Source organism: Camelus bactrianus, chromosome 6 (genome assembly GCF_048773025.1).
Source record: "Camelus bactrianus isolate YW-2024 breed Bactrian camel chromosome 6, ASM4877302v1, whole genome shotgun sequence".
NCBI lineage: Eukaryota > Metazoa > Chordata > Mammalia > Artiodactyla > Camelidae > Camelus > Camelus bactrianus.
This window is the reverse complement of record NC_133544.1, coordinates 64,292,465-64,308,937: the sequence shown is the minus strand read 5'-3', so window position 1 is coordinate 64,308,937 and position 16,473 is coordinate 64,292,465. Positions and strand designations below refer to the sequence as shown.

Below are 16,473 nucleotides of genomic sequence, written 5' to 3'. Positions count from 1 at the left end.
TGAATTTCAAATGAAACACTTTGATCAGCACATTTCCTCTCTCTTAAAAACTCTTTCTATTGTTTAACACATTTTCTCCCTCCCTCCCAACTAGTATTTACTTTTATCATTTTACTTGAATGGTCTATGCTTGCTCGTTTATTTTTCACTACTTTGCTTTATTGAGCAGAACAGTGATACTATAAATGATTTGCAATGAATAAACAATCCAATTTCCTTTGAGGATCATAAAATAGGCAAACTGAGGTTGTGATCATCAAAGAGAAATCTCCCAATCACAAAGCAGTGGGATAATATTCGTGAACTAAGCCAACCCTTTTACATGCCTCTCAGGTCTCCACATGAGAAGTTTTGTTAAACTCACTGGCACCCAAACCAGGGCAACACTGCCCTAACCTGGTGGCTCAGTATTAGCATGGCAACTCATCATTGAGGCATGTATCCAGGCAGAGTAAGTGTCTTCATGTGTCAGCTACCACTGGGAAATGATAAACTAGGGCTAAAAGTTCCTGAGGCTATCACATAAGTGGCGTGGGACTGCTGCATGGCTATTATCTTTCAAGAGAACCAGTGATCCTCTTAGCTACTATGGCTGCACAGTAAAGCATTGCAAAGAGAATCGAACAGAACATCAAATAAGCCATCTGGAAATAACATTACTTTTCACCCTTAGTTGCACTGTAGGGCAATGTATGGTTAAAATGTGTACGTATGTATGTATGGCCAGTTTATGCTGTCCCTTCTGCTGGTCCTGCTCTTTGTTAAAAGTTTATCATTCAAGACTATAACCACCATTAAGAATCCCAGTGGGTTCAGTCAAGGCTAGGATTATGTTGTCTCTTAGCACAAGCAACAGACAACCTTCACACGGTGGACACAGGACTTTGAGAGAGTGAAACACTAATTGCTTACCCTTCCACTATGTCGGAAAAATTATCCAACACTCGATGTTCTGCAGCAATGGCTTTATCATCTGGTCGACCAGCCTTTTCCAGGAAGCATAAGGCTGGGTCCGCCCTCATAGTATTATATTTTTCATAGCCTAGGAGAAAAAGCCATAATCTGAAGAAAATCAGAGATTCATTTTGCCTTTATGTTTACTTTGTATGCTGCTGGAATAACAATGTGGGCTACTTTGCTCACAATGCAAAGTACAATGAAAATATTAACTTGGACAGCTGTTAGGTTATGTTACTATATTTAAGATTTCTACAGCAATTTAGAGTCATAAACAGTTTTATCAGCAGTTATCGAAAATAGTAATTTAATCAGTGTTTATAGAAAACAGTGATAGGTTTACATAACCACTTAACTGATAATCTTTCTACATTCTTATTACATAGATGAGGAAATTTGAAAAGTCAAATAATTTAGGGTTAAGTCACATTTTCTTTTCTTTCTTTTTTTTCTAAGGAGGAGAATGGTAAAGGAGTTTATTAGGGGTACACTGCCATAGACAACAGCGAGCACACAGATGAGAGGTGCCCCAGGTCACACATTTTCAAATGAAGGATAAGAAACCTGCACCGGCAAATAAACAGGCACCCTGAATGCCTGATGAATGACAAAGGAACACACTTCAGGGTGTTTGGACACTTCTAAAACCCCCATGTCTCACAAGTAAATCTAAGACTACAAATGCCCAGCTTTTCTTATCCAATAAACTTGCAAAAACATGGATTAAGTACCATTATTTTTATTTTGTAGAAGTAAACATAAAAGTATATTAAAAAAGAAACACTATGCCAACTCACTAAGTCACTAGGTTGGAAGTTAGCACTTACTGCTTCAATTGCCTGTAATTTGTTATTAGGCAAGACCGAAAAGGGAGTCTCCTCCCTTTTTATACTCTAGCTTTGTTTCACTCAAACACAGTTGTTCACCCCTATATCAGAGTGACTGCTGAATACTTTGACAAATGGGATGTTATACAAGTAGAACACTTCCAGCAAGTCACGGGAAACTTACACAACACAAATTAAACATGATTATTATTAACAAGAGTGGGCATACACACCTCCCCTGATCTGCGGACCTTTAGCTACCACAACATGCAGATTGGTAAGTGATTAGAGAACAGATGGGAGACTCCCTACCTTGGGATTTAACTATCCATCTGGTCTTTCTGGAACATCTATTCATAGGAGCTAATGGCTTTGCTCTGGATATTTAACAACTAGTTTCCCATTTACACATAAGCTTTTTGAACGTCAGAGAATTCAGTTACTGGTCGTGAGCATTTTGCTAAATATTCCATCTGTGGACATAAATCTACAATAAGGAAGGAATAGACTAAGAGAAGGTACCTACCATGTTTAAAGACTCCAATGAGCAGGGACTTATCAGCCTCACTGTCCCACCATGTCGTTGGAACCTCCAGCTGATCCACTACTGGGAACCATATGTCAATTTCACTAAAGGTTAGAAGAGGGCAGAGTCAGCAGAGCAACTCAGGAAATTAAAATAAATCCATGGATGTTCAAATCCCTTATATAAAATGGTGCAGTACAATGAATACAGTTGGCCTCCATATCCATGGGTTTCACATTCATGGATTCAACCAACCGTGGATAATAAGGATGCAAAACCCACAGACACAAAAGGTCAACCATACAGGACTGAAGATCTGATATACAGATTTTCATTGTCAGGTATCCCAAACATAGCTTAGAATGAAATAAATAAACCAATCTTTTCTGGAATAAGACAGGGCATAAAGAAAAATACAGCATAACTTTACCTGGCAATGGCACCCCCTAACACCTTCTCTGCCTGGTCTCCAATAACCTCCTGTCTCAGATAGTATAGCATTCGTACTCGCAACAGCACCCTAGAAGGGAGAGAGGAAGAACTGGCTCAATAATAGTGTAGAAAGCTCGAGGTGGAAAATGCTTTAGCTTGCTAAATTCTGTCCTTACTTGTTACACTGATGTTTCAAGTGCTTCTTATAACTCTCATCTTGGAACAGAGTATCAGGGTTATATTTCCGGATCCAATCTGCCTTATGGATATCAAAAGTGCTTTGTGACTTTACTTTTTTCCCCTTACGTCCACGGGGCACAGGGATAGATAGACCTGGGAAAGTGGAGACGTCGAAGACTTGGATTGAGAAAAACCCTTAGACCTGAAAAGTATTAGGTAACCTACAGAAAGATGAAAAGCAAAGAGTTGATAATTACCTGAATGATTCTGCAATTCTTTTGTCTTGCCATTTTCAGCAGGGCTAATCAAGTCCCAAATGAAGCCTTTGATATTTTCGTCCCCACGGTAGTGTAGAAGACAGTACACAAGGATGGCCCGGCAAATCGTTTCCACATCTCTTTCAGTCATACGTCGCTTGAAGCGCCCGTGAGACAGAATATCTCGCCACCGTCCCCAACTAGAAAAAACAGAAAAAGAAATTATATCATTATATATAATTTCCTGAAGACTCTAGTTCAGTGATATTCCCCAGTCCCTCTGAATCAAAATTCCCAAAAGGTGGGAGACAAAAAGATCTTGGGAAAATATGGTAACAAAATAAAGTATTTCCCATTATCCCCTCTTTGATCATAGCTTCCAATGTGAAAATCAAACAGGGTGTCAATCAGGATGGGGGTGCACTACCTCTGATGGCAAGGTGGGCTCTTACCCATATACCAAGAGGTGCTTTTCCACCCGGAAGCAGTCAGTGCGCCCATAGGTATGATGACGGTCATGTCGGCGAGAACGTGGCCGCTCATCATCTTCACTTTCCAAATCAGAGAATTCCACTAGGTCATCATCTTTCAGAGTGCTGAAGTGGCGGGTCTGTTTTCGTACTCTAGGTGTGTCAATCACCAAGTTATTCTACGCAGGAAACAGAAGCAGAAGTAACTCTTTCACAATATGATCATGGGAAAGGAATGAAAGACAACCATAGATTGAAACAGCCTTGGATGTAACATGTAGATACTCAAAGAGATTTTTTTTTTGGACATGCAAAATAATCTACAGAGACTCATGAAGCAAAATTAAGTAGGAGTTATCTAAGTAGTTTTCTGGGGCCTCCTATGTAGAAAATTTTTACAATAGCCTTTGTGTATAATATACTATCACAAACCAAGGTCAGTACTGAAGAATCAAGAGCAGCTATAAAGAGTCCTGAAAGTAACGTGTTTTCTGCAGTACCTTCTCCCTACAGGAAAAGGAAAGCTCACCTTGCTATTGAGTAGATCCATGTCCAGGTCAGCCTTTTTGGCCCACTTCTGCCAAAAGTTGGGGTCATCGAGAGAAATATCTGTCCTATTTTCAGAAGCAACAAAGCTTGCCTTGTGTGGAACAAAAAAACAGTAAAGTTAACAATAACTCTTTTTGAGTAATGGAAAAACAGTACATCTAAAAACTGCATTTAAAAAATATATTTAAATTCTAGAAATTCCTGTCTCTCTCTCCCTCCCTCTGCTTCTTTAGCCTCTAGCACCGACAGAACATACCTTGGCAAAGGTGGAACCCTTTCCTTCAGATTCAATGGTGATAGTAGTGGTTCGTCTTAACAAGATCTGGTCAATGTCCTCTTCGCAAAACTTGGAGCCCTCATCATCTTCCTCCATTATGGCTGCATACGCTCCTTTTCGTAAGAGATCTTCAATCTCCTTCTTGGAGAACTGCTGAATCTACAAAATCCAACAGAAAGATGAAAAGACTACAAGAGAATATTATCTAACCATGTCATGACATTTTATTATATTTTAAGAAATAATAATTGAGAACCTCAACAAGAGGTCAGGTTCCTATTCAAAAACAGCTCCCTCTATCACTGTGACCTGCTACAAACTATAGATTAAGAAGACTCACTCCAGTAATGTTGCCATCCCGACCACTCATGGACTGAAGCACAGCCTTATCCAATCCCAACTTGAGGCTAGCCTTATCAAACATCTCTCTCTCATAAGAATTACGAGTGATGAGACGGTACACCTTCACAGCTTTGCTCTGCCCAATTCGATGACACCGTGCTTGGGCCTAGTTTTAAAAAAAAGTGGAAGGAAGGGCAAAGATAACAAAATTAGAGGGAGTGGGGAGGGGAAGGATTCAAAGTACCGATTCACATCTTTAAAGCAGCCATGAGACCAACTCAAAATCAAGTCAGTTTCAAGATGAAATTAATGCCCCATCATGTAGACCTAGGTTGGCAAACTATTGTCTGCACAGTCACCTGTTTCTATAAATAAAGCTGGAACACAGTTTTACCCATTCATTTATATATTGTCTATGGCTGCTTTTGCAGTACAAGAGCAGAGGTGAGTAGTTACAACAGAGATGGTCTGGTCTGCAAAGCCTAAACATTTACTATCTGGTCCTTTACAGAAAAGGTTTGGTGACCTCTGATCCAGACTGCCACACGTAATTAACCAAACAATTTCATATTCTCTAAAGGAAAACTCTTTCTAAGAGATTCTGATCCTGTTGCAAAACCTCCCAGGTTAGGTAATTAGGCCCTAAGACAATGATTTCCTTTACCTGCAGGTCATTTTGTGGATTCCAGTCTGAATCAAAGATGATGCAGGTATCAGCAGCTGTGAGATTAATACCAAGCCCACCAGCCCGGGTGCAGAGCAAAAAGACAAATCGGTCTGAGTCAGGCTTGCTGAAGCGGTCAATAGCAGCCTGCCGTAGGTTGCCTCTAACTCGCCCATCGATACGCTCATATAAGTACCTGTATGGAAATCCCAGAAAAAAAGTTTAATCAGCTAAGCAGAAAAAGAGAACAAAAAAGCAGTTTGAGATCAGTATCAGTATCGCTATATTTCTATCAGAAAGTTTATCAGAAAGTTGAGAGTGAGAGTCTTAAATACTTCTCTTATCCCAGTCCTGATCAACTTTAATTAAATCCAGCCCTCCTACTCTTTGCAACTTTATGAGTACACAAAAGGCGAAGAATGACTCTTTTCTCACCTTCTCTGGATTAGATAATCCTCTAGGATATCTAGGCAGCGTACCATCTGGGAGAAGATGAGAACCTTATGGCCACCAGCTTTAAGTTTTGGAAGTAACTTGTCAATAAGAACCAATTTGCCAGCTGAACGAACCATGGCCTGCAAGTGGAAGTCATGAGGTATAATATGGCAAGCTTCTCGGAATTCTGTTAGGATTTTTTCTTCTGCACCTGCCGAAAGAAAAATCAAACTTAACAGTGAATTCCAGAGAAACATAACCAAAGTTGCAGTTCATATAACTGAGACAAGGAAGCAAAGGAAAAAAAGTAATCTGACTTGATATCAACATTTCTCACACACAGAATTTCAACACCCCCCCAAATCCTAAATCATCCTCAATTCTGTCAATTCAAAATATTTCACTAAGTCAGGCTTAAGATTGTAATTTGATAAAATATATGTAAATGTTAGGACAAGGACTAGACTAGCATATACAAACTACTATTTATTACCACCCTACTGGCATCCAAAACAGAAACAGCAAAATAGAGCACCAGTGAGAATGGAAAACAGAATGACTTTAGTTCTTACTCATGAAATTCTAAACAGCAAATCTTTTTTAATTTTGGAGATTATGCAGGATCAAGGGGGTAAAAAGAACTAGAGAAACATATTCGACATGAGAATTGTTTTAAAAGGAGAAACCTCCTCCATTTCCAAATGAGGATGATCAGTCAACAGATCTATTGATCCTGAGAAATACCACTTAGAAAGCAAATAAGGTAACACAGAAATGCAGGTATTTTCCAGGAATTTCCTCACCATTGATGAGATATGGGTGATTGCAGCATTTGCGCAACTCCATCATTGTATTGAGTAGATTAGGCATGTTAGTGTGACCTGCCCCTTTGGAAAGAAAGGAGAAATTCTTCTCCAAAATAGCACGGTAGTATTTCTTCTGAATGTTGGTAAGCTCTACTTCAATAATAGTTTCCTGTTTGGGTGCCAGGTTTTTTTCGACATCCTCTTTGAGTCTTCTCAGCATCATTGGCTTGAGAATGGCCTGTAGCTTTTGAACCTGTGACCAATACAGAGAGAAAAGAAATCAACAATATGAGGACAAACATGCTCACATTACGTGGAAACATGAAGAAATACAATGGGAGTTTTCCAGTATCTGAGAAATGTAGACTTTAGACAATGTCACAAATGATGTAGGTACAAGGTTCATGCAAGGAGTTCAGAATGGCCCTTGATGTCTATGACAGTAGACATCTGCCAAGTACAAACTTGACCTTTTTTGTCCTGGGTTAGTATCACATCACAGAGACTTCTTACCTGTTCCTCTGTCTTGAGATCCCCAAAGTCCTTGAGGAACTCTGATTCTGAGGGAAACTGTGAAGGTTCCAAGAAATGAAGCAAGCTGAACAGTTCTTCCACAGTATTTTGCAATGGTGTTCCTGTGAGTAGCACTTTGTGCTCCTATAAATGGAGAAAACAGAAGAATCATGAAACTCAAAACTACAAAGGACTTCTGGGGTTTTCTAACTTTGCTTTCATTTCTTTAACTATAAAATTATGGGAATGGACCAAGTACTATCTTAACTTTTGTTTTATTTGTTCCCTCTTTTGATGAACACAAAACACACAAGAAAACTCTTGATGTTATTTAACATATTGAATTATCTTTAATATTGTGATTATAAGCCAATAAAGAAACGTTTGGAATTTTTTTTTTCCAGTTACATATACCTCTCCACACTCAACTTCCCACAGATACCCTAATACGTCCCCCTCTAGGAAATGTACCCATGCTAGATTAAATATGGCCATTCATTTTTGGCAGTTGCTCCCATCAAGGTTTGAATATGGGCTTGCACTGTAACCTGCTCTGACAAGAAAATGTAGCAAAAGTGACATCATGTGAGTTTCAGAGCCTGTAACTCAAAGGCCTTGCACAAGGCTTCCGCCTTTGCCCTCTTAGAACACTGCCCTGACCCTGCAATGTAAAGAGGCAAAGTCTGGCCTATTGAGGGTGACAGGCCATGTGGAAGATGACTCAGCCAACAATCAGCACCAATCGTCAGCTGCAGCTGCATTACTGACTCCAGGTAAAACCACCAAAAGAATAGCCTCACTGAGCCCAGCCCAAGTTGCTGAACTAGAGAATCATGAAAAACATAAGTTGTTTTAAAGCACTAATTTTTGGATATTTTGTTATGCAGCAATAAGTAATAAAATATCCCACGTCTCCACCTAGAGAACCACTAACCTATAAACACCTTCCAACCCTAAAATTTATGTGAATTTTATCTGACTTTGAGGTTACCATTCCCATAGGCCATACCCAACCCCCAATACCAAGATTCTGATTCTCTTCCTCTCTGCTAAATTAAGGTTATATTAATTCCAGAGGGAATTAGGGTATTTTAATTCCAGGTGTTTCTGCCCACATGTCAGTGAGAGGGACTCACCAGATCCATGTGCTTGAGACTATCAAGCAGCTTACAATTACGGTTCTTTAGTCGATGGGCCTCATCAATAATGACACAACGCCATTCAATCTCACGAAGCTCAGGACAGTCTGACAAAATCATCTCAAATGTGGTGATCAGGGCATCAAACTTGTATGCACCTGGGATGAGGCGCCCCTAAGCAGGAAGGCAATGCAGTCAAAAAAGGCCTGAAGTGGACCTAAACGACAAGCTCTTCTGAACTACACATTCTCTTTTTCACATTCAGGCAGACTTAATAGGAAATACAAACTGCACCACCACCCACTTCTGCCTCTGCTTATCTTCCTAATAAACAGTGCCAAATCACTGAATTTAAGATACACTGCCTCCTCAACATACTCAGCTTCTTGGGAAAATGACAGGCCTCACTGAATGAAGCTGGACATTTCTGACTCTGCTGCGTGCCCACCTCTTGTATTTCAGTCCTACATCACTAAAATCCACAAACGTTGAGCACTGCTGAAACATACAAGACAAAACTAAAAGTGAACATAGCTCATGTAGTATGTGGTAAAATTGGTTATTATCTAAAACTGGACAAAGTAATTGAATTATCTTAACAAAATTAAAAGCAACAAAATACGACTTGAATAAATTTGGTTTGGTAGAAATAAAAACCACAGAAAACTAATGGGAGAAAAACTCTTCTAACTCAACATTAAGGATGGATGATTCAAATTTATATTTTCAAACTTACACAGAAAAAAGAACTGATCTTGATGAAAATTTTAGTAGACTTTAAAAAAAGGACATGGCTTTAGTTCACCACCATATGGATCAAGGAATTAAAGTAGCTACATAAATTTCATTCTAGAATATACTTTCTTAATGAAAACTTTTTCAATGCTGATAAAATTCTATTTAAAATGTACACATTCATAAATAAAGTCAGAGCTCCCACTGAATCAGAATGTCCACTGGATGAAAATAGCAAAGCCAAAAAAATGCCCTGCACAGTCTAGACAAAAATGCCTTTAATTATAAAGAGTATCAATAGAAGTCTTTTATTCACATAAAAGCCTTTAAAACACCAGGTATTTGCTCTCTAAACTGTAACATTCCCATGATGTGTAACTCACCCGTGAGTCTTTGCAATACATTTCATATTGCTGAATCATCTGCCGGCTGGCCAAACTGCCATGGTACACAATGGTGTTCATCTCTGTCCACGTGTTGAACTCTCGCTCCCAGTTAGTAATTGTGGACAGTGGGGCAATGACCAGGAAGGGACCATGGATGCCCACATTATATACCTCCTGCAAGAAGGCAATGGACTGAATAGTTTTGCCCAATCCCATCTCATCAGCCAGGATGCAGTTCTGCCTGCAGATTCATCATGGAAAAAGAAAAGCATGTCAAAAGATACCATTTTTTAAAAAGTACATTAAAAAAAACTGTTTCAACAGAAAATAAATAAAAATAATCCCAGACTAAGTCTATATATCTTATGGTCCACCTTTATTTACCTGTTATACCAATTAAAGAGCAGCCAATTGACCCCTTCCAACTGATATTCACGTAACTGATTTCTGTTTTTATACTCATGTGACAACTCCAACTTCTTCCAGGCACTTGCCTGAGGACGATTCTAAAAAATACGAAACTTGCATAAATGAGGTGGAGACACTAACGAAACTAGGCAAACTTACTAGGTAGTACTAGTAGTTGAAGTCAATTCAAAAACATTGCTTGGATTAACACATGTTAAATATATTCAAATTCAGGAGTTTATAATGACACTTTAAAAAAGAAAAAAGAGGAAAAAAGAAAGGAAAATTCCATTGGTCACTTTTGGAGAATGCTAAGGAAGTATTTCATTATTTTGAAACTGGGATATAAAGGAGAAAATAAATAAATGAAGTATTTATCCTCCATTCCTATACCATTTGTACCTCTGGGTAATCAAAGAGTAGGTAAAACATATTTCTTTTTATAGAAGATTCTGGATAGTAAATGAAGAAATGACAGAATCACCATTTTAAAATTCTTAAAGAATAGATTTCTGCAACGAGCAAAAAATGGCTGATAATAGCACGAGACAACCTACTAGAACCATCTATAAAGCAGACTTACTGGTCTCTCTCCTCCACCTGATCAAGCCTCTCGAACAGTGATATCTAATGACTACAAAGATATCTAATATCTACAGTGACAGAAAGTGTTTTATATCTGTCATGAGCCACATGTGACTACTGAGCATTTGAAATGTGGCTAGTGGCTACTGTACTGGACAGCACAGCTCTGAAAAGTTCTAATGGACAGCACTGCTCTACATCTAACTATTTATGTGAAATACAACGAACAGAAAAGGTAACAAGGGGAATGTAACTGGCCAACTTCAGACTATGGAAAACCCTAGAGTACAAATCACCTGGTTTCTTTAAGGGAAAAGTGCAAAGGAGGAAGAGGAGATCAAGGGGAAACTATAATTAAAGACTTGAGATATTTTAACTAATAGCAATATATGGACCTTACTTAGAATTCAATTCAAACAATTTAACAGAAGTTATAAGATAATTACGGGAAAATATATAGTGATTGGTTATTTGATTATTATTTACGGACGGTTAAATTTTTAAAGCAAAATAATGGTATTATTTATCTTTTACACATAAACACTGAAATTTTACAGATGAAATAAAGGGATCTGAGATTTACTTTAAAATAATCTGAAATGGAGATAAGCGGGTAGAGAAATACACAAAACAAGATTGGCTATGTGTTCATTGTTAAAGTTAGGTAATGAGTACCTTATACTATTTCTTCAACCTTTACATATATTAGAAAATTTCCATAATAAAAAGCTAAAACAACAACACAAACTTCTATAGAAGAAAAATTAAATAACTGTCTATCTAGGCATCATGCGCTAAATGCAAATATACTTACCACCCTTTTGAGTTCTGGGTGCCTTGACTGGATCCGTTTAAATTCTCGGATCTTGCCCTCATCAACATCCTCTTTCAGCTCCCAGGTACTATCCTCATAGGGCAGAGAGCACCATTTCACCAGGTAATAAATTACAGGCTAGAAGAGAAGAAGCCAAAGCCTTAACAGATTCTGCGTTCTCTGCTGTGATTAAAAGATAAGAATTTGACTAAAGAATCAGATCACAAAGTGTCAAACCAAAAAGGTGCTGAAAACACCAACCACAGGCTCACCTGCTGAGACACTGTATTATTTGTGGCTTTGATCATGTTTGAAGGCAATTTATCAGAATCTAAAAGTGAAATTTCTACCTAGCAGTACCTAGAACACTAAGGCACTGAAACATTAGACTCATCAACTAAGCAGATGAAGGAAAAAAAAAGAAATCCTCTATTATGTTGAGTTAGGTTGGGATTAAAAGATATGGTGACCGTGTTCCATACTAGTCTCCTGGCATCAAGTATGATACAGTGGAAGCCAGGTTACTCAGACATGAGGAACAGGCTGAACCCATAGGAGCAGAGCAGGGCTGAAATCACTGGGCTTTTGCGCTCCTGGAGCTTGAGTGAAGATGCTATTTCAAAGAGCACTCATATGGTGGTAAAAAGATTTCCTTGCGACCCCTAGGAAGCTAGGAGAGAACTCTAAGAGGTATCACGGAAGAGAACTAAGAGTGAAAGGAACTAAGAGGAAAGGGAAATGCTGGAGCTGCAACTACAGAGCGATGCCCTCTGTAGGCATTCCAGTACAAGGCAAAGGGCAGTGACCAATATTCCCCTATTCTCACTACTCAAGATGATCATTGCACTGACTGCACTTCCATTTTGGGCTTATATGGGGCAAAAAGAATTAGACTGGGCCTCATGCAGTCAAAAGAAATCTCTAATTACCAATTCATAAAATACCCCTTAAAATAGCCAGCAAGAAGTATGAAGATGCAAGTGTCCCAACAGAATTACATCAAGGAATCCTTAGAATTAATCTAGTTTCTCTTTCACTTTTTTTTTTTTTGTATTCAAGTTACTTTATACATAAAGGCATTTATCCAGTTCACACATTTCCAGCATAATTGCTTTTCCAAGAACTTTAATATTTATTATAATATTTATTTCCAGTATTAGGTAATGTAAAAAGGATGACAAATTAAACTCCTTTTGAGAGAGGAAAAATGGGTACACAGAATGCTTTTATCCAATATTGAGAGCATAAATTACTACCAGGATGCATTTCCATCTGTCATGCCAGTTGCAATACATTACAGAGGGGTCTAATCAGAGGCCAGTTACTTTTGGAAAGTCAAGGTGTTAAGTACTGTGGAGAGGATTAAGGTTTTCAAGGCTGGGAAGGCTGAAACCCTGAAAGTGCTGAGAGTAATTCAACAGTAGCTAACCTGTCCTGTCTAATAACTGGCCCATTCCACATACACCTCCCACAAATGAACAAGCAGTAACTCCCACCCCTAACCCCCAAAATAGAAAATATGTTATCTGAAGCATGCCTGTTAGGATCTAAAGACACTGAATTGCAATGGGCCTTGAAACCTAAGGTTCTGAGTAACTCTGAAGGCTTGTAAAATAAACTTAAAATTTTACAGAGGGAAGACTTTGACTTTTAGGTCCTGTAAGGATGATATGTGGGAGCAAGTCACTTAGCCTGTGAGTGAGTCCAGCCCACTCCCCGGCATTGACATCTTAACAAGGCTCTGCTATTCCCTACTAGTCACTCTGCAAGCAGTTAACTGAAGTGATAAACACTTGGTGAAATGTGACCCTGCAAAGTTAAACCAACAACCACGACTTGAAGTGAGAAGAGTTCTAACAAAATGGTGGTTCATGGTCTAAGTAAGTTTGAATACAAGAGAGAATGTTGAATTCACTGGCTTAGATCTATATGCCTCTTCTTTGGAAAGTGAAAAAAAAATGAATGAAAACATATCACCAAGTGTTTTAGCCAGTGTAAAATCTGCTCCTCAATCTAAGAAAGCTTTAGTGCCACAATTCCCAAATCAAGCTATACATGAGAACCCCTTGGAAAACCAACTTAAAAATACAGATTCCTGGGTCCCACCCCAGACCTACTGAATCTAAATCTCTGGGAGTAGGACTCCACAATTTGTTTAAAAGTACAGATTCAAATGCAGTATATCTGTTTTAGTGACAAATGAAAATGCATTTAACTAATGGTATTAAGTCCAGGTAAAAAACAATTCTGAACAACAACATGGAAAGAGCTATGAGTCTATGCAAGTATTTCTATATTCATAAATCTGGAGATTTGTAAAGTATCCCTTTCCCCATCTCCACCTCTCACCCCCAGCTGAATGTCAAGGGTCTCCTACATAACATCTGAGAGAAAATGAGACTAAGATGAATGAGTGCTTGTAATATATAGCTCCCAGATGTTTGACTTTACAGGAACCTTTCCTTTCGCCTCTCTCTCTCTACTCCCTTATCTTCCCAATATCGTTCTAAGGATCCCTCAGAAAAATTCAAAAGTAGCTTTTTAATCCAAGTGATTTTTCAGCCATATCTGAAAAACTAAAGGATGGGCAAGCAGACTAGCAGAAATCTTTAAGTGGCCTTGCATGTTCCTCCATGCCCCAACTCACCTCTCCATTGTCCTTGTCGATACTGTGAGACTCATCCAATATCCTATCCACCTCTACATAGTCTGGATTGAAAGGCTCTTCATCCTAGAAGAATTATGAAACCAAACAGTAAGACCAAAAGACCACTGTCCAGGAAACCCACTTCTCCATCCCACCTTTAGCTGATAACCCTACTTCAAAATTTATTAAGAGGAAATAAGAGAGTTACTCATTTTCACAGTATCAAGTCCTACACTTACCTGGGCCTGCACCAATCTTCTTGCCTGTTACCAGATAAAGCGCCTCTTCTCCCTAACAGAGGCCATTCTCTCTCTTTATGTCCTGGATTCCATCTCTTCTTGCCTTCTTAGGAATCCCCTCTGCTGGAGCATTCTCATAACATACAAACATGCTATACTATTTCACACCTTAAAAAGACCTTCCTTAATTCTACATCCCTCTGCAACTATTTTTCTCTTCTGCTTTATAGCCAAATTTTCCCAAGAGTTGAAAAAGACACAGCACCTCCATTTTATCACCTCCTTCACTCAGCTGTCCACATATTCCACTCTTCGACTTCCATCACACAACAGAACTGCTCTTCTCAAGGTCATTAACCATCTCCAAGTTGCCAAATATAATGGAAACATTTCTGTACTCACCTTAATTTACCTCTACAAAGTACTCAACAATTCACCAACCTCTCCCCAAAGCACTCTCTTCCCTTGACTTTTCTGAGACACCGTATTTTCTTTGGTAGCTTTTATTTTGGTTGTTTTTTGTTTTGGTCAACTCTTAGTCTCACTGGATCTTTTTTTCCTAAGTCATGGTATCCAACTTTGGGTAGTATCCCAAGATAAATAACCCAAGGCTTCAAAGAAAGACTTCAAAGAAAACTTCAGACATTTTCCCCCTGGTTATTGTGACATAGCTTTCCCCTAATCTTTCTCCTACCACTCTGGCATATAGTCCCTTCTCTTTCACCTGGTCCTCTAAATTTGAGAGAATTGCTTAAGGCTTGGTTCTGGGCTTACATCCATACTCTTATAGAAAGAACTTTTTATAAGAAACTACAGAACTATTAGAAAGTACAGAACTTTCTCTCAGGTGACGCTGCACTATTAAGGCTTCAAGAACTATTTATATGCTGATACATTCCAAATTTTAATTGCAGCCTAAAAAAATCCAGGTTTGTTTATCTATCTCCTTACTAGACACATGTCAGAGAATTTTAAGTTTACATGGTCTAAACTAAAATCTTGATTTTCTCCAAATCAGTTGCTTGTAAAATCTTCCATACTTCAATAAATGACCCCACTTGAAGCCATTTGCTCAAACCTGTCTATATAAGCCATCACACCACCGTGTCAATTCTACTTTAAAATAAATTCAAACCTATCAGTTCTCTCTAACCACTGAAACCATTCTACTGTAAGCCATGATCATTTCTCATGCAGAAAACTTCAACTGCCTCCTTACTGCTCACCCTTTCATGCTTACTCTTCTCTAATCCATTCTTCAAAGTCAGCACGATCTTTTAAAAGTAAAAACTGGATTATGCCTTTGACCTGTTTTAAATAATCCAAGGGTTCCCCCTTTTGCACTTAGAAGAGAAACAGAACTAAAAGGTCTGTAAGTACCTGCTTGCCTAAATTTCCAACCTCATTTTGGGCCATTCACTCACCATCGCACAGTCCTTTCAGTTCCTCATCCTGTCTCAGGCCTTCACGTATGCTATTTCCCATGCCAGGGAAACTATTTACATGTGTTCATAGCCTTGCTAACTCCTATTCATAATTCAATTCTCAGAGAAGACTTCCCTAATTAACCAAAGTAGGTATTTTTTTCTTATGTCTTCTTGTGCTCTTTCTTTCCTGGCACTTACCACAATTTGAATTATTTTTAAATCTCTCTCCCCATTAGACAGTGAACTAGATGAGAACACAGACCACATCCGGTGTGTTTACCACACTGACTACCACATAATAAATAATGAACAAATGAATGACTGATTTGGTTAAATGGCCTGCCTACAAAGGCAAATCTGATTGGCATATGAGTTAGTAGAGCCTGGCTCAATGGTCACAAGTTACGTATCTAATAACAGCTGGATGGGGATTACAGTTTCATTGTACGTTTCACAAATTAAACTTTAAAAGCTCATGAAAAAATCCCACAACCCAATTAGCATTATTTTCATATAAAAAGAAATTATAAAGCCTACATGGTCCTACTTGCCCTCTGCAAGTGATGTGGAAAATTAACTTAGCAAACCTGCTATATAAAGTTGGCTTTACCAGATGTATTTGGTCATAACTGGTTTCTTGCTGAAGCTATACATTATTCTTTCTTTCAATCTTTTTTACTAGAATTTTCCCTTTAGCTCTTAAAAAGCTTTGGAAAAGAATTCTTCTCAAGGCACTTATATCGAATAAAGGTGAAAAAACCCATTTTGGCAAGTGGATATGTATACAAATCTTTCAAAGCAAAATGGAGACTTAAAATATGCTCAGGAGACCCTGACAGATGATCCACTATTTGGACA

General features: G+C 38.5%; 1 protein-coding gene and 1 non-coding gene across 11 annotated transcripts in view; both read right to left on the bottom strand.

Moving 5' to 3' along the window:
- The window catches only part of CHD8 (chromodomain helicase DNA binding protein 8), a 54,348-nt gene that overhangs the window by 8,563 nt on the left and 29,312 nt on the right, over positions 1–16,473 (bottom strand). For 8 of the 10 annotated variants that reach the window (XM_074365825.1, XM_010949637.3, XM_074365823.1 and 5 more), the window contains exons 10-27: positions 13,950–14,033; positions 11,303–11,440; positions 9,880–10,001; positions 9,493–9,736; positions 8,372–8,548; positions 7,236–7,379; positions 6,720–6,975; positions 5,917–6,127; positions 5,482–5,677; positions 4,816–4,983; positions 4,455–4,634; positions 4,179–4,289; positions 3,632–3,828; positions 3,180–3,379; positions 2,919–3,099; positions 2,741–2,830; positions 2,311–2,414; positions 913–1,042 (exon numbers count right to left, since the gene is read on the bottom strand). In XM_074365825.1, coding sequence (XP_074221926.1) covers positions 913–1,042; positions 2,311–2,414; positions 2,741–2,830; positions 2,919–3,099; positions 3,180–3,379; positions 3,632–3,828; positions 4,179–4,289; positions 4,455–4,634; positions 4,816–4,983; positions 5,482–5,677; positions 5,917–6,127; positions 6,720–6,975; positions 7,236–7,379; positions 8,372–8,548; positions 9,493–9,736; positions 9,880–10,001; positions 11,303–11,440; positions 13,950–14,033 — 2,933 coding nt within the window. The remainder of the gene's footprint in view (positions 1–912; positions 1,043–2,310; positions 2,415–2,740; positions 2,831–2,918; positions 3,100–3,179; positions 3,380–3,631; positions 3,829–4,178; positions 4,290–4,454; positions 4,635–4,815; positions 4,984–5,481; positions 5,678–5,916; positions 6,128–6,719; positions 6,976–7,235; positions 7,380–8,371; positions 8,549–9,492; positions 9,737–9,879; positions 10,002–11,302; positions 11,441–13,949; positions 14,034–16,473) is intronic. The other 2 variants (XM_074365824.1, XM_045512608.2) reach the window with 1 other exon arrangement.
- LOC123615228 (small nucleolar RNA U6-53/MBII-28) lies at positions 325–435 on the bottom strand. The gene has a single exon (XR_006722797.1). It is a non-coding gene; the product is annotated as a small nucleolar RNA U6-53/MBII-28 (small nucleolar RNA).